The sequence below is a fragment of the Amaranthus tricolor genome, chromosome 11 (assembly GCF_026212465.1).
Source record: "Amaranthus tricolor cultivar Red isolate AtriRed21 chromosome 11, ASM2621246v1, whole genome shotgun sequence".
NCBI classification, from domain to species: Eukaryota; Viridiplantae; Streptophyta; class Magnoliopsida; order Caryophyllales; family Amaranthaceae; genus Amaranthus; species Amaranthus tricolor.
Window position 1 is genome coordinate 24,124,648 of NC_080057.1, and position 24,530 is coordinate 24,149,177.

A 24,530-nucleotide genomic window follows, 5' to 3' on the forward strand; every position below is an offset into this window, starting at 1 on the left:
CACTTTGAAAAAATGATCTACTAAGTTACACGTTAGTACACTTTGTGACTTTTATTTTTTTAAAATAAACTTAAACTTTGAAACTTATTCTTCTTTTCTATAAAATTCCTACACTTAGTTGTTAATACAAGAGTTTTTATAAAATAAATGTAGCAATGTTGTGCGATAGAGTAGTGTTATCAATGGTAGGATTTCCTTACCCTAAATAAAATAGGCATTTATTTCGGACTCAGAGTTAGCAAAAATCCTAAGATTTGAAAATTTACAATGATTAGTTATTTTATTAATTAAGGAGTATACGAAACATTTTTGTTGTTTATAAGGAAAAAATTACATAGAATAATCTAATATTTTTCATAATTTTCCTACAATAATTCCACCTATTGATTATACATAAACAATCTCAATTTTAGGGATCATTTGCCTAGAGTAAACTTGGATAACCCGATGACCTGCTGTAGTAGGTAATTCACCAAAAAAAAGTAAATTCAAAATTAATTTAAAATTAGAAAAAAAATTTGAAAATTTACATAAAAAATTCTAAATAATAAAAAAAATCATAAATTTTTTTAAACATTTTTTTCGACATTTTATTATAATTTATCTTTTTAAAAAAAAAAAAACTTGTTATAGCAAGTCATCCGATTACCGGGTTTACTATAGGAAAATACCTCTCAAAGTTGGGATTATTCATAGTTAATCAATAGCTGAGATAATTTTAGGAAAATCATGAATATTTTGGATTATTCTAGGTAATTTTTCCTACTTAAAATGATAATTTTATTTTTCTAAATACACGTTAAAGTTCAGAATCGACCCTCTATAAAGAAGCTTATTTTTTTCAGTTTACCTAGGACCCATAAAATATAAGAAAGGGCTAATGGCATTATAAATCCTAACACTTAATTTCAGTCAATAGTATGTACCTGTATGACTATCAATAGATGTTAAATAGAAATTTTCATCAATTGTTATAGCCAACTTGCGCTATTACATCCAAGAAACTACAAACTTGACTTAAAATCAGCCCGATGATCATAACACCCATCCCCGTGAAAACACCCCTGCCATTAGTTGTCACATACGCTATATGGCAAAGACGTTATCTGGATAAAAAGCCACTCCTAGTGAAGTGAACGATTTTATCACATAACGGAAATTCAGCAGCTGAAGTTTTCGACTTATAGATCTTCTAAGGTTCTATATATGCATATCCAACGGAGAGATTTTCGAATGAACTTAATTTACTCGGACTTGCACTTCAACTTCTCGATTTCAAGCTCTTGCTTCATGGATTCTAACCGCTTAAGCAAATATATGTTCTCCTGTTTATGAAGTTGAAAATCACATATAATTCATAAATCCTTTTCATGGCAAACAAACATAACGAGGATACCGCTTAAAATGCTAAATCAAAGCAAAATTACTTACACGAAGGATTCTTCAGGCTTACCCTGGTATAAAAAAAAAAAAAATTCGTACTTATACATAATTTACCTTTTGTAGCGTTTCAACTCTTTCATCAACACTCGGCGTGTCCTTTTCCAATTTACTATGGGATTCCTTTACCTGAAAGAGCAAAAGATACTCGTAAAGTCGTAATCAACTACAATTCATGTTATATAATACAGATGCATAAACTACAAGACTCCGCGCCGTTTATAAACTCCCAGAAAAGCAAGTGAAAAGGTGTTAAAACTGATGATTGGCTCGGTCATAGTTACCAGAAATCGGAAACTTCCCACCGAATTCCATTTCAAAACCTTTGTTTTCGAAACTCTAGATTAACGTTTCTAAAACTACATTCCCCAAATGATTTTTTCAACCCCAAAAACATGATTACTGATACAAAAGCCCTTCTTTTCTTTTCTTTTTTCCTTATCTTTTTTTTTAGTCATTTTCTTTTCTTTCCTTTTTTTATGCTCAATTATTTTGTTGTAAATTAAAATTGTACCTACATTTCCAAATTTCTAAATATAGCATTTTTTTGTTTCCGTTTCCGTTTCTTGTATCTAATTTCGTTTACCTTGTAGCTAAATGCTCTTAGTGCAGGAACATTTGGGCTGATAAGAATTCAATTTATTCAGGTGTCATTCAAAGAGGTATTCATACATACAGAGTTTCCAATATTCTTGTATTTTCTTGCCTAAATTTGAGTGGAATGAATCAATGAAAAGGGTGTGTGCTTTGAATATTAAACCTTCTGTTTCTTGATAGATAATTGTTTGAAATCTTACTCATCCTATTGGATTGATCCCAAGAGATTCATCCACAAACCTTGACATATTCACAAAATTGCTTGCAATAAGGGATTTTAATTTGGTAGAAAATTTTCACCCACCAACCTAAAATACGAGAGATTTAATTTGTTCAAAGTAGCTTCACCGGACACTCAATAATTCAATCAAACTAATTTGAATCGGGTTTGTACATTGAATCCAAGACTTTTGACGTTGGCTTTACTGTTTCACACATCAAGATCAAGGAAGCATCGTTGTGTTTGAGTTCTTCTAACGCAAAAAATTTTGGAAACTTATTAGTTCATTCAACATTTAAGAAAAGATATGTGATCTTATGTCCTATTTTAGGTTATCAAGTAAACATAATATCGAAATTCAAGTAAACCTATAAGCACGCCAATTAAAGAAAGGGACAACTAAACAAAACACAAGAAAGTGGAGGAAAAAACATCGATAAAAAGGTCCAATTATGTAGCTTGAACATCATGGGAAAAAATAAGGATCGTGCCATACCTCAGTGAGCTCCTTCATACATTGAGAGACTCTAGCCCTTTCTTCATCAAACCTAGACCTCCACTCCGCCGACTCGTCCATTGCTTCTCTATGGGCAAGATCAAATTGTCTCCTACACATTTCGAGTAACAATTCAAATCATGGAACCTTCTAGTAATCCAATGTATTTTAGACAAATTAACAGCAAAGTCAGTCACCAAAGTACTACCAAAGGACTAGGCCGCACAAAATTCACAACTTATATCTACTTGCAGATTCGAAAGGAATTTAATTTAGTGAGTTAATTCTGAAACTAACAACTAATACTGCAAATCAATGCATAACATTCAGAAATCACCATTTAAACACTTAATTTTCCAGCTAGGGAGCAAAACATAAAAAATAGAAACCAATATCCATTTGTTATTGTTTCTTGAAAGAATTGTCATATTTTGCACTTCAATACTTCCGGGCTATCCATTCCACTATCAAAAAATGTGCTCTTCACCTTATTTGATTACCTCTTCAACCATCACCATTACATTAATTACCACATTGGAACATACTCGTTCGCATTTTAAACACAATAATTAATATAAAACTCCCAAATCCCAATTCACACTTTAACCCCAACACTCTTCTCTAATCTCATGTTAATGTCTAAATGTGACAAGTAATCGACGCAAACAATAACACAAAAGTAATTGACATATAACAACAAAAACAAAGCATTAAACCCAAAAGATCGAGATCGATTACATGAGTCAATAGAATAGTCTAAGTGTTTATCCACATTAATTCTCCTAAAAGTTTTCATATCCTCTCCTACTCATGTCCTCTATTGCTCTTGGTCTCCCTAACCCTCTTCCTATATAGTAAATCCCCAGACCCAAGTTCCAACTTTGTATATTCCTTACCAGTTTGTCAATATTCCATCGTTACACATAACCAAATCATCTTAAACTAATCTCTTTCCCCTCGTGCTCAATATCTTAGTCATTCACATGTATAAAAGAGAAAGAAATTAAAAACCCAATAAATTAGAGCTTGTAACTCAAATAACTGAAGAAAAATTAAGCAAGTGGCATGCAAATGTTCACATTGTTCATTATCAGATAAGTATCTAGCAATCTGGGTGTGAATCGAAGGGAAAAGGGTTGTCGGTTCATACCTAAGCAAGTCCGTATCACCAGCAGAAGTCTGGTAATCAATGATCCATAATCTAAAGTAAACAATAATACCCAATACCATAACAGTGGCTAACCCGAGAAGCAGAGCTCTTCTAGGAATGCCCATTTGATCTCTCCTCCTCTTACCGGATCCTCTAGAAATGTTCATGATGTGGGAGAATACTGCGCTTTCTGCGGAACCATCTCGGGAGTCGGAGTGTCCGGGAATGCCAGTTTATGTTTTGATTTTGAACAAACACGGGCTAAATTACGGTTGGTGATCCGACCCACCCAACCTATTGCTTGGACGAGAGGTGTTCAGAGCAGATACGATACTCCGACATTTACTCGATATTGAAATCGAATTCGACTTAATTTGACTTTAAAATTAATTTAAAATAATATAAAAATCAATATGGACGCAAAACCCGAGTTTGAACCGACTTGAAAAACCCGACTCGAAATTGACCCGATGACTTGAATAAACACTTCTAGCTTGGACAAGGAACGTTATTTGATTGGTTGAGTCTGCTCATATTTGATAGCTGATTGGCATAACTAAGTTTATTGTTTGTCAAAATAGTTTGTTGGACAATTTCAGTAGCAATCTATCTAATTGAAAATAATTTGCCAATTAATTTTACATATGTTGGTGTGAGTTGTTTGTTGTAAATTAATTGATCAACCAACTAATATAATAAGAGCAAAAAATAATTAACTTTACAAATGTTGACTAAAAATGACACAGTTGAATTGAAAAGGTTCACAAAATTAAGATAACTAGCAAAACGATCGGATTTGGGTTTGGATTTTGGTCGGATTTAACTCGATATTTTTTGTTATTTTCAAGTTAGAGAACAAAATTTTCAGATCATGATGTTGAGACGTTAAAAGTCAAAACTTTATAATATCACTATTTTCACCATCGAACGTTGTATAGATGCTATTTTTCAATTAGTGTTTTTTATTACTGCTATACGGATATATTGAAGACACTCTTAATGTTTTTTAAAAACTAATTACTTAAGTTGCTTAACTGCACATACCATTAGTATATATAAAAATTAATTATTCTGGTTAAATTAAATTTTTATGGGTATAGAGTAGGCTTAGGGCTGTGAAATACTAAAAGAGAATAGTGAAAATTGAATTCATGTTCTTCAAAAGAATAATAGTTGCCATTGTTTAAACAAAAATATAGACGACTTTTGCTTGAAGTCATCTCATAGTGAGACGTATCTATACAAAAAGTACAAAAAAACATGAGAATTTTATATACAAGAGTAAATGTTTGCATTAATTAAATTAGACTATTTACTATAATTTAAAACAGTCTATATAAACTGCTTAAATGAGAATTTTTGGACAATAAATTATGATTGGTAAAAACAATTAAAGAGTCACAAATTATTGTATGAGAAAGTCTAATTGTGCTCATGGTGAGACCATCTCTATTAGGTTGTGTAATGTATATTTATAGTGTTAAAGTGATTATTTACAATTTTAAATGCAGCTAGTCTCTTGAGAGACCGTTTCTTTGAGAAATGTATCTCAAGCCTAACTCATTAAAGATTAATGCCTACTTACTATATTCTTAATGCCTACTTATATTATCCTTAATGCTTGCTTTTTGTATCCTTAATGCCTACTTTCAATATTTTAAATGTCTACTTACATTATTCTTAATGCCTACTTATAATAGTTTACAAAATATATATTAGACTAACCCAATTAGAGATGGTCTCCCAAAGAGACCGTCTCTCACAAGAATTTGTGTTTTAAATGACCAATCATAATGGCAAAGTGGTGAAGTTTATACTCTTAAAGTGATCATTTACAATCTTAAAGTAGTCAGTTACAATTTTAAAGTGACCAATTATAACATCAAGGTGATTATTTACATTTTTTTAAATGATCAGCTTTTATAGTCATAAAAATGATCCTATAACTTTAAAGTGATCAATCATAGAATGCGCTGATTGTATAGGTTTGTCTCATGGTAAGACGTTCTTATAAAACACTTATGCAAATTAGAATACGAGCAATTTGTTTTTAGATCGTTTCACTAATAAACGTTAACTCCCGAAATAACCAAGGAAGAGCTATGCAACCAATTTGAAACATAAGTTCATAAATGAGATGGTCTTACGTGATCAATTTTAAAGTGCTTAATTAGAAAAACAAATTAATTATACAAGTCCATTCATCGTGAGGCGATCTCGTATAACACAATCTCATACAAGACTAGCTGAATTTGAAAATCATTTAAAACCCCAAAAACTACTCTTGTGAGATAACGTTTCTTGGAGAAACAACCTCAAAACATGAATTTTATATATTGATAATTTGTTCAGCTGGTCTAGGACGGGATGACCTCATAATGAGACGGTCAATTTGGGCCGGCCCAATTCGCGCGTGTAACAACGTGGGCATTTTTTCATTTTCTAGGCATTTTTCAAATTTGATCTTAAAAGTATCAATTTTGACCTTAAAGGTATTAATTTTCAAAATTGATACCTTTAAGGTCAAAAAAGCTAAATGCCCAAAAAATTAAAATGTTATTACTTGCGCGTGAAATGGGCCGGCCACTTCGTCTTAACTTGCGACACACTCTCATTCAAGTTTTTATGTAATTTGTATTATTAAGCTATTCAACCCATATATAAATGCATTTTATGATGAGACCGTTTATTTGAAACCCAAATCACTCTTCTAAAAGCCCAAATTCCAAAAACCGCAGAAACATCGGCCCAATAAATTCCACTGCTAAAAAACCCTGATTATAAACTGCTCTGCTAAAAAACCCTAACCCTAATTGTCTAACCAGCTCATTCCCCTTCCTACAATCCTTTCAATCTTTCATCCATCAACACCGCCGCCACATTTTCTCTCTTTCTCTCTCTAAAAATGCCGCCAAAGTTGGACCCATCTCAGATAGTGGACGTCTTCGTCCGAGTCACCGGAGGAGAAGTTGGAGCAGCGAGTTCACTCGCTCCAAAAATCGGTCCACTCGGTCTTTCTCCAAAGAAAATAGGAGAAGACATTGCTAAGGAAACTGCAAAAGATTGGAAGGGTTTACGAGTGACTGTCAAACTTACTGTTCAGAATCGTCAAGCCAAAGTTACAGTTGTTCCGTCTGCTGCTGCATTGGTGATCAAAGCATTGAAAGAGCCAGAAAGAGACAGGAAGAAGACTAAGAATATTAAACATACTGGTAATATTTCTCTTGATGATGTTATTGAGATTGCTAGAGTTATGAGAAATAGATCCATGGCTAAAGAATTGAAAGGTACTGTTAAGGAGATTTTGGGAACTTGTGTTTCTGTGGGTTGTACTGTTGATGGTAAGGATCCTAAGGATTTGCAACAAGAAATTACTGATAATGAGGTTGAAATTCCTGAAAATTAATAAGCTAATCGACTTGTTGTTTTCAATTTCATTAATTTTGCGATTAGTAATCCTTCAGAGTATTATTATTAGGGTTTTGATGAATGATTAATGAAAACATATGGTTATATTTGAATGTTTTGGATATTTATGTTCTTCCACATTGTTGTTCCCTTTCTAAATTGCAAATGTTTTCATTGATAATTTTGGTGATATTTGATAGATTATGATTTTTGAGCAAATAGGTTGAATTTAAAATTGCAATTGCCTTGTGATTTTGGTTATCTACTTGTTTAATGAGTTCATAGGATGTTGATCATGTTATGTGCTTGATATCTTTGAATCATCGATTTGTATAAATGCTAAATTCAATCAGTAAAAGCGTAGTTCGATGATGTTATAGTTTAATTATATGAGTTCATTTTCCATAGTTGTCATTTTCCATTCCAAGTTTTGGAATCAAGTTTATTGCTTCGGTATACATCAATGGCTAGGTACTTCAGGTTATTCTCCTACATGCCTCTTTGAATTCGCAACACAGAGATTAAGTTTTCTTAAGTTTTGATAGGTAATTAAGTAAAAGTAAGTCATTGGGGGAGCTCGGCAAAATAGCTTAATGGGCAATAAATTGGTTGAAACAGCCAATGCTAAATTTTTCGTCCTGTGAATTTTGAGCTGATTGGGTGGTATTGTTGCACATCAATTATGTTGTTATACTTTACTATGGGCAATGCAGAGAGATTTGTTCACACCCGACTCCAGAGTTGTCTGGATTTAGTTTATCCAGGCCCCGGTTAGAGCAGAATCTGAGCCTATGCGTAAAGATCTGTACCAATAGTGACTAAACTGATACATTGCTGAACTCCATTTATTCCAATAAGTACACCAAAATCCATACTGTTGATAACTCCATTTTTGAGGACTGAGATGATTAGAGTTTAATTCGGTTTATATTAGGCAAGTTGTATCGGAATGGTGGCTACCAGTATGCAGTAGCAACTGCATCCTCCCCATATTTTTGATAGTTTATGAATCTCTTCTTTTATCTTCTCTGGCTGAGCAATAGAAAGACCATTCTACACAGTATAAATGAGAAAGAACATACCTTTGCCCGCTCGAGTGCATTTCTTTGAAAATTCGAGTCTGTGGTTCGGTAGATTGAGAGAGGGCTCCTTGACAACCTCCTTTGCCGAAATATTCTCTTTCTTTTCTTCAATTACTGTTGTAGATATTCATCCGTTCAGGGTTGCAGCTTCTGAAGTATATAAGTCGACCAGAGCGACTTTAACACCATACTTGATCACAAAAACGACCCGTTTATTACATTTTACTAATTTTTATGACTGATGAGGTTCTCTTATTCATTGAACTGAAAAGCCACTGATCTAGCTAGTATTTTGCATGATCTTGCTTAATTACTCCATGTACAAGCACATAGAAAGGTAAAATGGGATCATATCACTATTCCTCAACCCCTTATTTGAGAAGAAGAACCCTACATAGCTCCCAATCCTGTTGACTAAGAGCGAGAAGTGAAGAGTGGAAAATACAAATGAAAAGTGATCGGTGAAAAGTGTATGATTTCAAACGAGACATATAAAGTGAACTGGAGAGTAAAAATTAAAGGATTATTTTGTTAGCAAGTTTTTTAAAATATTCCATTGTAATAAACCTTAAATAGTTAAATTTAGGTGAGTAGATTGCATCTCATTTTAGATGTTGGTGCGATGCAAACTATCCAACCAATATTTTCTATATTTACTTGAATTTTATTGCAAATTTAGATAATTAAATAAATGTATCTTAATATAAATTTACATTTTCATTCATCTCAAGACCTCAAATTTCACATTCTCCTTCAAAAGTTCTTTTAGTTTAAAATTTAGTCTCTCTTTCTCATAATTAGAGGAAGAGAGAGATAACAATTCTTTACTTTATTCATCACAAATTTTAAATTATTTATTTATTATTTATTAACTTTTTTATAACAATGGCAAGAAATAAAAGTTTTATTATGGAGGTTGCTCCTCCTCCATTTTTGCATCCTCGAAAACCTTCTCATTCTCCAGGACTTGAAACAATTAGGGAAGAAACCTTTGAAGGTTGTGAAGAAAAGTGTAACAAATAATATTTTATTATTTGGCTAATTGGATTTTGGTATTTTTGCAATGTAAGATAATGTTTAGGAATTTATTAGAAAACAATTCATTCCGATGAGACTAGTTATTATATTGCTTATAGTGATTGTGACTTTCCATATAGAATTTTATTTGATTAAATTGTTATGTATTTGATCGACTGTTACTCTATTGTAGATATTGTATGATATTTATATTGAAAAAAAATTATAGATTCCTTTAAAAAAACTCAGTAAAATCAAACCTCTTTTTCTTTTCATGCCTTACACGCATTGGTGGTTGGTTTCCAAGAAGCTATATATTCATAAATTAAATAAATTTTGGTAATTGATGCAAAACAAAGGGCTGAATATGGCCTTTGTTATGCAATAATTATCGTTGATTCACAACCTTAATCAATAACGCATTCAAAAACCCAAAATATTTCACAAACACTCAGGCACTTAAAACCGACCAAGAAGACAATTCTTGATTTTCTGATGTTGGTGGCTAGTGACTTTTGTTTGCCTTGTATGATTACCCTACAATAGGCACAATGCAAGGACGTTTAGGCCTCAATTGTGTGGTTCCCTTGAGAATCCGAGTTGCTATGTAACTCTTTAAACTCTCCGGCCAAAGTTGCTCCACAACTGATGAAGTTTGCACAAAAACTTCTAAACAGAAAAATTCTTTTTTCTGAAATACCTCTCTATTACTTTCATTCAATCTGAAATACAAGTTGTTCTACGTTTATTACATGGGTGAGGCCCTCCTTATATAGAGTCCTCAACTATCTTAACGGCTCTATTAGCACACGCCTCATTAAAAAGACACGTGCTATTACAAAACACTTAAAACAGAAACTAAAACACACTTAGAACAAATTCTGATGCAAATCAGTCGAGCAGCCCTCCTTTAGCTTAGCTTCTAGGACTCCACGTGGATTGTTAGAATGGTTTTAGGATCTTGATAGAAAGCTCCTAGTATAGAGATTTCATTTCTACCCTTGGTGGCACAAGATACCATGAAACATGATCTGGACAAAGCGTGCTAGGTCAGCTGGTCAGAACAAGCTTGAACTGTGTTCTGTTCTGATCTGTACTACCTGCTGAGTGGCTGACCTTCACGACTAATTTCAGTGGGTTATCCATGATGTATAGTGATGTTCTTGGGCCAAGGCATGAAGTTCCATATACCAAGATTCCATTTCCACTTTATTCTAGGTCCTAGACGTACTGGTTTGGTCTCCACGTGTCGTACAAGGTGGCCTGGTCACTAGTTCGCTGCTGAGCTGTTCTGAAACCATGAGCTGTTCCCATTTCCATGTTGTTTCCATTTCCATGTGCGTGATGCTGTTGTGTGGCTCCTTTGGTATCTTTACTTGATGCAACCACATTTGCATCAGTAATTAATTCATCTAACATTATACTCAATAGTCAATATTTCTGCTTATAGAATACTACAAATAGAGTTTAGAAAATGATGAAAAATAGTATATAATACCATTAAAAAAGAAATTTACAGTTTGAAAGACGCTCAATTTAAAAAAATCTGCAAATGAAAACAAAAAATCACAATATTCTATATGCAAAGACAAATAGCAGGATGATAACATACTTGTCCAACCTATATGAAAAAACAATCAACATATTTAAATATTTGTACCTAATGGATGATGACATTTTTGTCCAACCTATATAAATAAATAAACTTATCTTGTGCTCTAGGTGAAATTATATTGGCTCTTTATAAAAAAGTGAAAATATAATGGGGTGGTTGATGACTTGGTGTGTGTTCATATATATTTCCTCAATTGCACCATTAAAAAATTATATTCATAAATTATCATATTTACCACATATTAATTATCTCCATACATATATATAGATACCCATATTTGATCTCTTTAATTGGTAGAGAGCTAACCAAAATCACAATACTCCATTGTTTGTGAATTCATCCATAAATTAGAAGGCTAATGGATTTCTTCCTCTTCGTGGTTATGGGCTTTTTAATTAGCTTAATTAGTAGCCCATTGCTTAATTATTCATGTTAATTTCTAGTGTTTTCCAGACAACGAGCCAACAATTATTATCGCTTTTTTTGGTTGATTTCAAGTAAAATATTTAGCATTAAAATGAGGAGTTCTGAAGTTAGGAACACATCACAGATATATGTCGGTAATAGTATAATGTAATTTATGTATGACATTATGTCAATGCTTATTATTATTTTATCGGTATTTTATTTTTATTTGTTTTAATTGTTAAGAAAAATTATTGTGGTTAAGATTTCTAAGTCTTGGTTAATGATTCAATATCATTAATCAGTGTAATTATAATTAATTTCTTTTGTTTTGTTTAATTCTAATTATTTTGGCCGATAAGGAATGTAATTGGCTATCGATTAAATTTTTTGGCTAGAAAATGAATACAAATTAGTTTAAGGTTTTTTCCATTAAAATATACAAATACATTACAAGAAAAATAAGTTGGTTATTGTACTCAAATCTATACCCTTTGGGACTTAAAATTTGGACCTAAACTCTAAAATAGAGGTCAATCCAATAGAATCTAAAACCTAGGGCGGATGGAAAGCCTTGCAATGCTATCAAATATCAATCATCTAACGACATTGTTTTATATAGTAAATCGGTTACCTATAGCCTTAAGTTGACAACATTATTAATTTGGGTTTAAACCTTAATATTTACATTTTTTTTCTTTTTTGAAGTGTTTTAAAACAATTAACTTTATTTGAATATCATTTGATTTTTTTTTATATGTCTTTGTTTATACCCATGACCAACCCGAAGTAACCGGTTATAAGAGCTAAGAGATCAGGAAGAGTGTATTAGAGTATTATGATATTAAGAAATAACAGAGAATATATAGTACAAAAATTGTTTAGTTATATCAAAAATAAAAATGTGATAAATTTATTAAAATGAATAAAATAAAAAAATGAGGAAAATTAAATTGTATCAAGGAAACATTGTCTTTTTTATAAGAAATAATTAATTTATAATTATGTTTAAACTTGTGTTGTAAGATGTGTAGGTTTGCTGGTTCAACTTCACTTGATCTTTTTCGTTACATAAATCTCTTTTTCTGAGTGTCTTTCTCGAGTCGAGAGACTTTTTGGCTGCATGCTTATTAATAGGTGTGAGTTACCTTCTTCTTTTCTTTTTCAAACTTTACTCATAATTTTTATAAGCAAGATACACCGGATAAAATGATGATACTTTTAAATATACAGTCAATAATGACGAAATAACGTGCTTGAATTAATGGATTAATGATCTCCAAATCAGGATCAAATCTCAAATTGTCAAAAAGAAATGGAGTAGAACTTGCTCTAAATAGTTCCAAACAAAGTATCTTTATATGGAAAGTGAACCCCTAAACACGTAAAAATGGAAGTGTCCCGAAACAACCCCCGGGATCTTATTCCTGACAATCTTTACTAAGTGAAGCTGTCTTTATTACATTTTCAACTTCGTTTCTTATTGCATTTATTGTTGTCTCCACTCTCATCAAAACAAGTGTTCAAATGTGACCAAACTCTATATTTGAGAATACCATTTTAAATCGACTTTACATAGATGTAAAAATCAATACGATTACAATTCGTAAGACCGGTTTTGATCTGATTTAATCGATTTAATGAGCTGAAAGAACACTTCTATTGGTGCCATGTGAAAAATATAAGGATTCCCTCAAGTTCTCTTTATAATTTAATGGACGGTTTTAGCGTTATAAGCCAACCGATTGGATTGCAAGGGTGTAATATAATAGATTAAAAATATTTTATGTAATATTTTAAATAGCTCAACCGTTTCTTTAATCAAATCTATAAACACCTTGTATATATTTAACGACATCAGTAAAAAAAGACACGACAAATATTTCTAGCTATCATACTCAATAGTCTGTAATACTATAGCCAATTTATAAAACATCATCATCATTATCGTACCTATTACATTCTGCTCATAGACCTATGATTAAAGTCTAAGGAGAGACAAAAAATGATAATTTATACTCTTAAAGAAAAATGCAACTAAAGAACCTATCAACTTTAAGAATAACATAAAAAGAAATTTCTCCAATAAAAAATGACCATTTTTTTTCCATTAAAATTGGGGAATTTACGAAATTCCAAATTCCAAGTTATTTGGGACAGATGATTTGCTAAAGAAAGGGGCCCACAAAAAATGGTGGCATAGAAAAATGGGTTATAAGGAAGAAAAAGTAAGAAATGTTGGGCTGAGTTGGATTGGGGCGGTGAATATTGGTATTGTGTTGTGCAGTGATTGGGGCGGTGCATCATTAATTTCATGTGATTAAGACACCCTCATTTCTCTCATTGTTTTTAGGTACTCCTATTTTCTTTGAAATTTTGCTCAAAATTATGACTAAATAAGGAGCTTAGGTCGGTATCTATTCAGATAGTTTGTCGCACATTGATAAATCGATGAATTTAAAATAAAGTGTACTCTTATTATAAGCATTTGAGCCTTTCATCCAATTGTCATATGATTTTAGTATGATATCTTTTCGTTTTATGAAGTGTGTACATCATATGTTTTTTTCGATTATATGGCAACATTAACAATATAAGTTGTTCCAGGAATGCTAGTTGTTCTTTTAAGTATAAACCGCTGACAAAATCAACAATTTTATTTGCTTTTAATAAGATGATTTTTATATAGAATAAGTAGAAGTTAGAACCACTTACCTTGAACAAACACAGACAACATTAATATTTCTATTTGTTTTATTTTTCCCATTGAATCTCATACCTATGTGGACCATAGAGTAAGAAATAAAATTTTCATTGCCCTTAACTCGAGAATCTAATTAATTTGGTTTAGAGAAAAATCTCATCTATATATTTATTTACTTTTTAATTTCATCCATATTTCTAATTTTATGTGACTACAAATAACAAAATATTTTAAACTCACGAAAATGGCAATAAGAAAAATATTAAGCAACACCAATTTAAGTAATGTACTCTTATGCTTATATTATTTTCTAAGTTAATTTAAATGTGTATAAAATTTTGTAATCACTTGAATACCAAGTAAGTTTTACTCAACAATGAAGAAGACCATAACAAATTGGAAGTCAATTCTTAGCAAGAAAAATCATTACTTATTATGGGGTCTAGAAACTTCATAACATCATAAATATTTGATTTATGTTAAAATTTTTTCATAATTTTCAAATATAATTCAAGTCTTGATATCTACAAATACACATTTTAGAAATTTAAAAAAACATATATTAAAATTCTATATATCGAACAGATTCTAACAAAATATAATATGTATATATTTAATATTTTAATTTTAATTTTTTTATATATTAAATAATTATATTAAAATTTTTAGCTCCATATATTACACATTTCAAACGTAAAAGGAACATTTACTAAATAAATAAAAGGAGAATATATTCGAAATTTTTTTATTTTTGGTTGAAAAAAAGGGGCCACAAAAAAAATCGTATAATGACGAAAGCACCCCCCACTATTAAAATATGTGGAGGAAGGCATCAGAAGACAGATTATTTATTTTTGTGGTTGATAATCATTAATCAAAATCATTTTTGGGTCCCAGTTCTATTTTCCACCACATAAATAGGAGATAACTTATAATAAAAACGTAAAAATATAATTGGGCGGCAAAAAGTTACTCGTATTTAGTCCTTTTTTATAAAATTGCTAAAAGTTTAAAGGGAAAATATGGTAAAAAAAAATAGAGCACATATTTTTAAAAAAATTTTCAATAAGTGGCTATTGATGAGGATAAAATTTTTAATTTTATTTATCATTTTTAATAGTTTATTGGACCAATTAAACTTATATACTGATGTATATACATTTGACATCATTAATGATACATGACACCTTTAATATTTGTAGGAATTTCATATTTTAGTAGACGAAAGACATTAAGTTCTTCTAAAAATAAAATATAGCAAACTTAAAAAATAAAATGAGAATCAAATTTTGATTTAATTGGAAAGTAAATAATCATAAATTCGATTCACATATTATCTTTTCCTTCTCCTCAGCCCACCCCATATTACTTTTGTTGAGTAAGGTTTTAAGTTTGATTTTTAATACTCTTCTCCTAACCATGAGTTGATCAAGGAAACAAAAAATATTACCGATAACTAAAAAAAACACAAGAATTAAACATAAATTCTAGTTAATGGCAAGATTTGATCCCTAACACTTTGTTTGAAAGATGACTATCCAATCAACTAAACCAATTTCAATTTTTACGCTTTATTACATTACTAATAAATATAGGAAATGCAACATTTTGCTTATTTCCCTACAGTAATACAATTTTTTAATTAACTATGAATAATACCAACTTAGGGAGTGTTTTCCTATAATATTACTAACATATTAAAAATCAAACTATACGAGTTTATATGACAAAAGAAATTGATAAATTAGTTAATAAACTAAAGTTGATATTATTCTAGGAAAAAACCCTTTAAATTATTTATAGTTAATCAAAAGTTAGCATTGTTATAATAAAATTTAAAAAATACATATTATATTATTCACGATAATTTATCCTAAATTTTAACCATTTTTAAATGTTATCATATGCCTACTCAAATTACTTATTAGATATGCCCTTATTCTTTACCTATTCCTTCTCTCAGCGAACATTGCACTAATAAAAATCTAAAGTAAAAGAATAACATAAATTCTTATAGGAGAAAGTCTTATTGTGAGATAAGCCTCATACTTGATAAATAACTCAATAATAAAACTTTTAGCTTACCGGCTTTTTGTTTTGAAGTCGTCTCACTGTAAAACGGCTCATATAAGACGAGGGAAGAATAATAAATTATCTTTATGAATAAAAATCAATAACATGATAAAGAAAACCCTATATAAATAGGCAGTGTTGAGTCCCATTTTTTCCCATCACCATCTCATAGCTTAGGAGTATTCAACAAATTGAGCTTCATTTTGAGTGTAAATTGAATCAAAATAAAACTAAAAAAAAGAGAAAAAATGGTGAAAGACATAGAAGTGGGAGGAGGAATAGGAAAAGACTACCAAGACCCTCCACCATCACCATTAATAGATGGAGAAGAACTAACAAAATGGTCATTTTACAGGGCAGTTATTGCAGAATTTATAGCAACAATGTTATTTTTGTATATAACTGTATTAACTGTCATTGGCCATAAATCCCAAAATGAAGCTGATCAATGTAATGGTGTTGGTTTACTTGGTATTGCTTGGGCTTTTGGTGGCATGATCTTTGTTCTTGTTTACTGTACTGCTGGTATTTCTGGTATGTTTTTTTCTTTTTTACACAATTATTTGAGGTCTTTTAATTAAAAAAATTTGACAATTAATAATCAAACATTTCGCCCATTCCCCGTGAATGATTTCAATTTTGAATTATTTTTTAATAAATCAATATTTGCTCTCAGTTTGTTGTCAGTATATTAATATGATATACTGATAGTAAACTAAGGCCAAAGATTAAATTATTAAAATAAAAAGTTATGCTATAGCAAATTAAGTGTAAATGTTAGATTATTTCGATAGGTTTATTTATAGCATATAAATAAAAAGTTAGATTTTTAATATTTATTTTTCCTTAATTTAAGATTTTGTATGATCCAATACTATACAATAGAATTACCCTTTCAAAACTACTTACATTATTTTTTCGAGTTTGCATCATATTTGATTTTCGTGCAGTTAATCTCCACTTGTATCGATCTGATTGTGTGCAAGCCAAATAACAAATTTATATGATGAATTAATGGTAAAAGTGTAGTAACCTAAATCCTAATATATGAGTTATTGTGATGGGCAGGTGGACACATAAATCCAGCGGTGACATTTGGGCTATTATTGGCAAGAAAAGTCACACTAATAAGGGCCATTCTATACATGGTGGCCCAATGTTTAGGGGCCATATGTGGTGTTGGGCTAGTTAAGGCTTTCCAAAGTGGATACTATACCAAATTTGGAGGTGGGGCCAACACTTTAGCAGATGGGTACAGTAAGGGTACTGGATTGGGTGCTGAGATTATTGGCACTTTTGTTCTGGTCTATACTGTTTTCTCTGCCACTGATCCTAAGCGTAGTGCCAGGGATTCTCATGTTCCTGTAAGTTGCAACTATTTCCGTTGTTTCTCTCAAATAATACTATTTTAATATATATTTAATAAAAAAATAAAAAGGAAAGTTAAAAAGAAATATGTGAATTTGAATATAAATAGAAAAATGAGTCATAACTTATAATCAAAATAAAAAATGAAGCAAATTTAATGAAACATATTCAAAGGGAAAATAAAGCAAAGTCTTTTTAACAGAGAAAAAAAATATATAAGAAATCATAAATAATTCAAATGTTTTCCTTTCACTCTTATAATTATGATTAGTTGTAGAGAATTATTCTTATGTCAGAAAGTAAAAAAAATCTACACATAGTCTCATCTTAACATTTCTTCCGAAATCTTTAATCTAAAAAATTTGACGTTAATTCTTTGGAATAGAGAGAGTATCTTTTCCAAAGTTACTAAAAATAGACATTGTATGGATAAAATGTGTAGGTGTTGGCGCCACTTCCAATTGGATTTGCAGTATTCATGGTACATTTAGCTACGATCCCAGTTACAGGAACTGGTATCAACCCTGCTCGTAGTTTTGGTGCTGCTGTTATCTTCAATTCCTCCGAGGCTTGGGATGATCATGTATGTACATTTTACCAATTTAATTAATTTAATTAATTATCATTTTATTTATGAAATTAATTATAATTTTAATCATTTTTATTTCTTATTGTAAATAAAAAATGCAGTGGATTTTCTGGGTGGGACCATTTATAGGAGCTGCAATTGCTGCCATTTATCACCAGTACATATTGCGTGCCGGTTTTGTTAAGGCTCTTGGGTCGTTTAGGAGCTCATCTAATGTGTGATGTCTTCTTAAGTTCATAATAATCCTCATCTTAAGCATGGTTTTTGGCTACAATGAGGATTATTTGCTGATTTATCCTTCAAATTTGCTTAAAGAGTAATGAGAGATCCTTAAGATGTATATAACCTTTTATTCTTAAGTCATTGTTGGTGTCTTGGCACTTATTTTCACTTTGTGCCTTTAGATTTCTGTTTGGTTTTTCTTCCCACTCCTTTGTTGTATTCTGCACTTTTGAGTAATAATAAATGTCAGTGTTCTGCAATAAGTCTCCCAACAATTACGGTTATTGTGTACTTGTAAGGGTTAAGGGGCTCTGGGGAAGTCTGATGGTCAAATAAACGTAACTTGCGTTGGGTTGTGTTTCTCAAACGAGAAACTCAGACATGCAGCTTGCTGCTACCTAACTCGAACAAGCAGCCTAGCTTGTTCAAGAATTTCTGCACTAGACGATTATGCCCCTGTCTAATCTAAGTGCTCGATCGAGTGGGCTCTTTGTAAAACTACTAATCATCTAAACAATTCTTGAATTGTTTTAAGTGAGAGCCATACTCAGACTAGTCAACTCATATTTATCCCAACAAACTAATATTCGTTTCAGTGGGGAAATAACAAATGAATGGAGTCAGGTTTCTGTTCCACATTGAGAAACATATATCTCAAAATGAAAACAGACAAACAAAGATGATACTCCTATCACAATCTGGGGTTCCAAAGCAAAGATATACCAAATCTAAAGATATACAGGGGATAGAAAAAGGGAAAGAATAAAAATTAAGAGCAACTACAAATCCACAAATGGTTGATAAGAATGCCTAGACAAACCCACGCTATAAGTGAGCTACAGCCTACAACTAACAGAAAATTAGTATGGTGACCGATTAAGAGTGGTTCAGCTGTGCAACAAAAACAGTACTAAAGAGGACCATCTCAATTCTCATGCTTGATAGCACACTTAACGGGAGCCATATGTGGTGTCAGGCTCATGAGAGCTATGCAACGACATGTCTGGAGGCTTGTATAGTTTCGGATTTGCTAGTGTTAATTGACAAAAATAACCATCTTTGGAGTGAAGAGAGGCTCAAGTCCAGGAATCTGCCATTCTAGTATAACAGCATATCTAGAAAGGATGTAATAACAAGGAAAAATAATCTGAACACACAACTGAACTTTAAAAACTTATTTGGCCAGTGAATGCAAGTCTACAACCAGAGTGCAGACAGTAAGGTGTTAATATAGCTATATCAAGCATTCATATTAACGCCTAATACTGAATCATTTACACAGAAAAAGACCTTTTCTACATATAACAAAGGATTTAATGTATTACTTCTATTGATAAACTGAAATGGTGCAAAAGATTTAGGCCTGCATGTCAACAATAGTAAAGAATCCAAATTTGGCTGAAAAGGGGCTCAAATGATCTACAATTTACCTCCTCAAGAGCAAAGTATGGATAAAAGAGGCATGGGAACTAGTTAATAGCTAGCAAAAAATCAGTAAAGAATTGGAAATTTACCATCAATCACTGTTTCGAAGGGAGCATGTGGTACGCACCTCACCATGATAGTCAGTGAGTGATCCAAGGTTGGACATCTTCAGCATTGATTTAGAAAATTCTCTCCGGAACGTCGAACCATCATCAGAAGCAAACACTTCTACCAACTTAGCAGTCTTGTAATCAGCCATCAGTTGCTGATCTACATAAAGTAAGCCTCGCCCCATGAGCAATCTCTTGTAGTAATGTGAATCAAAACCAGAGCCTGAGAAAATAAATGATGCCAGTGACTGAGAAAAAGGCCAGCCTGTGGAAGATTCTATCAAATTCCTAAGTCTGGATGGAGAAGGACTTGGAGATGCATCTGAATTGCAGATTCTTTTGAGCTCAAGCAAGAATTCTGCAGGAATTGTGGGATCAGGACTTCCGGTGCCTTTGAAGTTCGAGAATCGCTTTTGAATAAAATCGCAGCTAATCTTTCCAATGTTGTGCCCCCCTTTAAAAACATATATTTAAAATAAAATTAAAACAGTACTGTGAGAACACAAACTAAGAGCAGAAACGAAAACTTAAGACATTGTAAAAGCCTCAAAGGTAATAATGGTTAAGTACCCAAGAGGCTGACTATTTCTTTCTCATTGAATCCCCTTTGTGAAAACAAACTAAGCATCTCTGTAACGTTACTGTCAGGACTTGGTATCTGTTCATTAGCTTCATCAAAATATGATGCTAGACTGTCTTTTCGTCCAGTGAGCACAGGGAAAAATGGTCCTCCAGACTGCAATTTAAGACAAAGAGCATGAGAAAAAACATTTGATGTCCTCAAAACCATAGCAATGCTTTTTGTTCATTCGGAATGAATAATGATGTTAGGCAAAGTGCAAAAGCAAGAAAATACATCTAAGATAAAGATACTTGGAATTTCAGACCATAAAAAGCTCTTAAATGATTAACAGATTAAAAGCCAGCAAGAAATTTTATACTTTTGCAATCTACATAAAATCTTGAAGCAGTAAAAGCATTATATTTATAACTCAGCTGCTAAGCTAAGCCTATATAAGCATAAACTAGAAGAAAAACCCTGCCGGATGTACTTTGTGAAGTGTCAAGTACTAAATCATCCGGAGCATATAAGATCAAACAAGTAACGAAGCAAATGTTGTCCTAGCAAGCATGCAATTTGCGTTAGAACGTTGTGCTGTGGCCTGTGGGAAGTAGTACCAAGCATGCATGATGACTTTGTGACCTTCAAGGATTAACTCCTCTGTCGTGTTAGGGCTTAAAAAGGCATCTCACAGCCATAAAAAGATGTAGTGGAAATACAAGAATGTGTTGAAATCCATGCATCTCCAAAAGAAGCTCTAGAGAGAAAGAGAGTCAAAATGGAGATTTACCAAAGAGGATTGAACTTCAAGTAGGATTACTCCATTGAAGAAGCTTGGGGTAGCTGAAATAAGAGCTCCTGAAGCTAAATGAGTGCCCTAACTTGCAAGGAATAGAAGGCAAATGGTAAAGAGCTCTAAGAGTGTCTGTAGTTTATTTGTGTAAAACAAACATATTGAGAGTGTTTGAGAGTCATGTAAACAAACAACGTGAGTATTTAAGCGGATGTGTTTAGTGTAGTTTGTTAAAATTACGTATAAGAAATATAGATGTTTTGTTGGTTGAGGAGGGTATAGAAGATACCCATTAATTTGTGTGTTATTCTTTGTTATGCTCATTTAAATCAAATGGCCTCGAAAGATGTTATCTTAAATATTGAGAAAGCCCATGAATAGGTTAATGGATGATTAAATCTTAAATCACCTTAATGAAAGCAAGGAAACATACTCAACTCCAGGATCCAACTATAGCTAAGACCTAGCAGATATGCAATCATATAGGACATTTGGAGTGCACCTCCCAAAAGCTAGCTACGGGGAAGAGATCCCTTCATCTTTATCAATCCCATATTGATGTCCCATTTCACCGATGTGGAACTGTAACACGTTGGAAACAAATATGTAACTACTCTATACACTTTGTACATTCTTCATGAAAACAATCGGATTGAACACTCATTGATAGATATGTTGAACTTAAAATTAGCATGAAGTTGTAGCAAACTAAATGATCAAAATTTTTAAAAGATAAAATATAACTTGTTTTAACTTAAATTTCCTAAGACTGTTAGGTATAGGATTGTAATCCGTCACTATTAAATTACTCTAATTTTGAGACTTTACAAAGTCTAAAATAGAAATTACTCTAGGATTGTAATCCGTCATTATATAGCAACAATTTTGTCGAACGAGGAAGAAAAAATTTAAAAATATGTAACTTCATCATCATAAACCATTGAAAGCATCTCACTGGAAAAGGCGGGAGATTACCAGAATGATGGCATCTCTAGTGGCTAGAACAATGATGTCTGAGCAGGAAACAACTCTAGGACACTGAGTTTCTAAGGCTTGCTTGATCCTGTCAATGATATCAAACGCCTTGAGAGTTTGGTTTGGCTCAGCATTTCTTTCAATTGAATGATTTTGGTCTCCATTGCTATCATCTAGAAGCAGAGATGCGTCACAACCCTAATTACCAAAAAATTTTCTTAAATCAGCAGTGTTCTACATTGAGTTTCAATTTTCATTAGAATTTCATGCATAAAGAATCTGATGTGAAAGCTCAATAAACACAATTTATTGCCAATACTTAAATCAAACTCCGAAGCGGATGAATCAATAAGAATGTTCAAACTAACGAATTTCACAAATTCTCAAAAATTAACAACTCAAACATCAAGACACCCTAATCATCGAACGCATGGACGCGATTAACAAAAGTGGACATCAAGAAAGTGAAAATGAAAGGAAAATGGAGAAATAAATGGACCTGAATAAAGCAATCATGAAACATGAGTCGGAGAAGCTGAGCAGTAGCTTTGTTATCAATGGCGACAATATCTCGCATAATCTGGAAAATGGTGCTTTCAGCATTAGGGCAAATTAATCGATAGTAGTCGTAGAGAAGATTCTTGACTTCGGAAGCCTTATTCGACAAATGAGTGTCGGGAAGTGGAAGAGAAGTGGAGTCATCGTTAATGGCGTTCGCATAGTAGTGTAGGATAACGATGTAGAGGAGAAGCGAAAAATAGTAAGAGCTCATTGAGATCGCCATTGTCGTAGTTTTGAAAATGTTTTATGATATTAGCATGGAGGGAACCGAAAGGCGCGCATTAAAACGAGTGATTTTTTTAATAAAATACTTGAAATTTTTAATGTAAAAAGAAAAGATAACCACCCCCATCCATTATGGTTGTCATTGTATTTGTTAAATGTAACACCCCGAAATTTTCCCCGATATATTAAATAATTTGCTAGTAATATTATTATTTTTATTATTATTATTCTTTTTAGAAAAAAAAAATATTTCATTTATTATTTATTTTGTTAGTAGGTTAAATCATGAGAATCCAACTTTTAAGGCAATTAAAATCATTTTATGTCCAAATCTTTTCCTAATCTATCTTTAATTTCAAAAAAAAAAAAAAAAATAAATAAATAAAAAAAAAGGGAAATGGCAAAGGTTGGCCGGCCATATGGGAATATTTGGGAGGATTTGTAACTTCCATTTGAGTAAATGGAAGGTTAAGGAAATTATTATAATAAAATCTCATAAATCCTTAATCAATTCCTTTCCTTTCCTTATTCCTTTCCTTACTCCTTTTCATTTTCAAATTCAATTGCAAGTAAGAAAAAAAAAAAAAAAAAAAAAAAATACTCTCAAAGTTTCTCTAATCCTCACGCCTAATATCATCAAATTGGTTCATCAAATTTTGGTGTGTTCTTGAGCAATTGAAGTCGGTTCGTGACCGGGAATTGATTGAGACGCTTGCGAGTTGGTTATTTCGTTTAAGGTATGTACACGCAGCGTGGTTCGCAATAGATCGATGTATCATGTATTAATGATACCCAAAAGTAAGGCATGGGTATATAGAACGAATAATGCTATCGTTCGAATCAATAATTCTATACATTGTTATGATAAGTAGAGGTAGTATGTCCTCAATAACTTAAGTAGAGGTAGTATGTCCTCACTAACTCAAAAGTGGACGTAGTATGACGTCAATCTTTATATATTGTTTTGAAAGTAGAGGTAGTATGACCTCACTAACTTAAAAAGTGGACGTAGTATGTCGTCAATTGGTGGAAAAGAATTACTCGCGGCATATGAGGGCTTTATGAGCCACCGCGGGGGGTATGCATACTTAACCATAGGCACCGAAGTATGGCGAGTGTCTATGGTAGAGGCTTGCTTAGGGGTTAGCTCCCCCTAATGTATTGTCTCACTTATGGAGTTTGGTGTGTACCGGCAGTATGGCTGGAAAGTACCGGCAGTATGGCTGGATAGTACTGGCAGTATGGCCGGATAGTACAGCAATATAGCTGACTAACTTTTACAAGAAAAATAAATATTCTTAATAAGTATGATCAAGCGTACGGTTCTGTGAATTGTTAATTAATCAAATTAAACTTTCTCGATGTTATTATTTATTGGTATGCGACTTTCGCTAACGTGTGCTTTTGGTCTTAACGACCCTGCGATGATGTTGTGTCCTATCTGGGCAATGACTAGCAGTAAGTTAAGTTGCAGGTCTGGGGAGTGAGAATTG

The 24,530-nt window shown here is 32.1% G+C and overlaps 4 protein-coding genes across 4 annotated transcripts; 2 read left to right on the plus strand and 2 right to left on the minus strand.

Annotated features, from left to right (window-relative positions):
• Positions 1-663: 663 nt before the first annotated feature.
• LOC130827616 (uncharacterized) lies at positions 664-4,158 on the minus strand. The gene is made up of 4 exons (XM_057693384.1): positions 3,904-4,158; positions 2,754-2,865; positions 1,498-1,569; positions 664-1,325 (listed from the first exon to the last, which is right to left on the minus strand). Exons 1-4 carry the CDS (start codon positions 4,068-4,070, stop codon positions 1,245-1,247), a joined length of 432 nt encoding a protein of 143 aa, XP_057549367.1. The 5' UTR covers positions 4,071-4,158; the 3' UTR covers positions 664-1,244.
• A 2,501-nt stretch (positions 4,159-6,659) lies between these two features.
• On the plus strand, positions 6,660-7,492 carry LOC130827617 (60S ribosomal protein L12-1-like). The gene has a single exon (XM_057693385.1). It carries the CDS (start codon positions 6,809-6,811, stop codon positions 7,307-7,309), a length of 501 nt encoding a protein of 166 aa, XP_057549368.1. The 5' UTR covers positions 6,660-6,808; the 3' UTR covers positions 7,310-7,492.
• An 8,610-nt stretch (positions 7,493-16,102) lies between these two features.
• LOC130827619 (aquaporin PIP2-1-like) lies at positions 16,103-18,646 on the plus strand. The gene is made up of 4 exons (XM_057693388.1): positions 16,103-16,741; positions 17,276-17,571; positions 18,018-18,158; positions 18,266-18,646. The coding sequence occupies exons 1-4, from the start codon at positions 16,456-16,458 to the stop codon at positions 18,383-18,385; spliced, it is 843 nt and encodes a 280-aa protein (XP_057549371.1). The 5' UTR covers positions 16,103-16,455; the 3' UTR covers positions 18,386-18,646.
• Positions 18,647-19,449: 803 nt separating this feature from the next.
• Positions 19,450-23,048, minus strand: LOC130827618 (putative Peroxidase 48). Its single transcript, XM_057693386.1, has 4 exons — positions 22,751-23,048; positions 22,252-22,449; positions 20,492-20,657; positions 19,450-20,375 (listed from the first exon to the last, which is right to left on the minus strand). The coding sequence occupies exons 1-4, from the start codon at positions 23,033-23,035 to the stop codon at positions 19,903-19,905; spliced, it is 1,122 nt and encodes a 373-aa protein (XP_057549369.1). The 5' UTR covers positions 23,036-23,048; the 3' UTR covers positions 19,450-19,902.
• Positions 23,049-24,530: the final 1,482 nt, after the last annotated feature.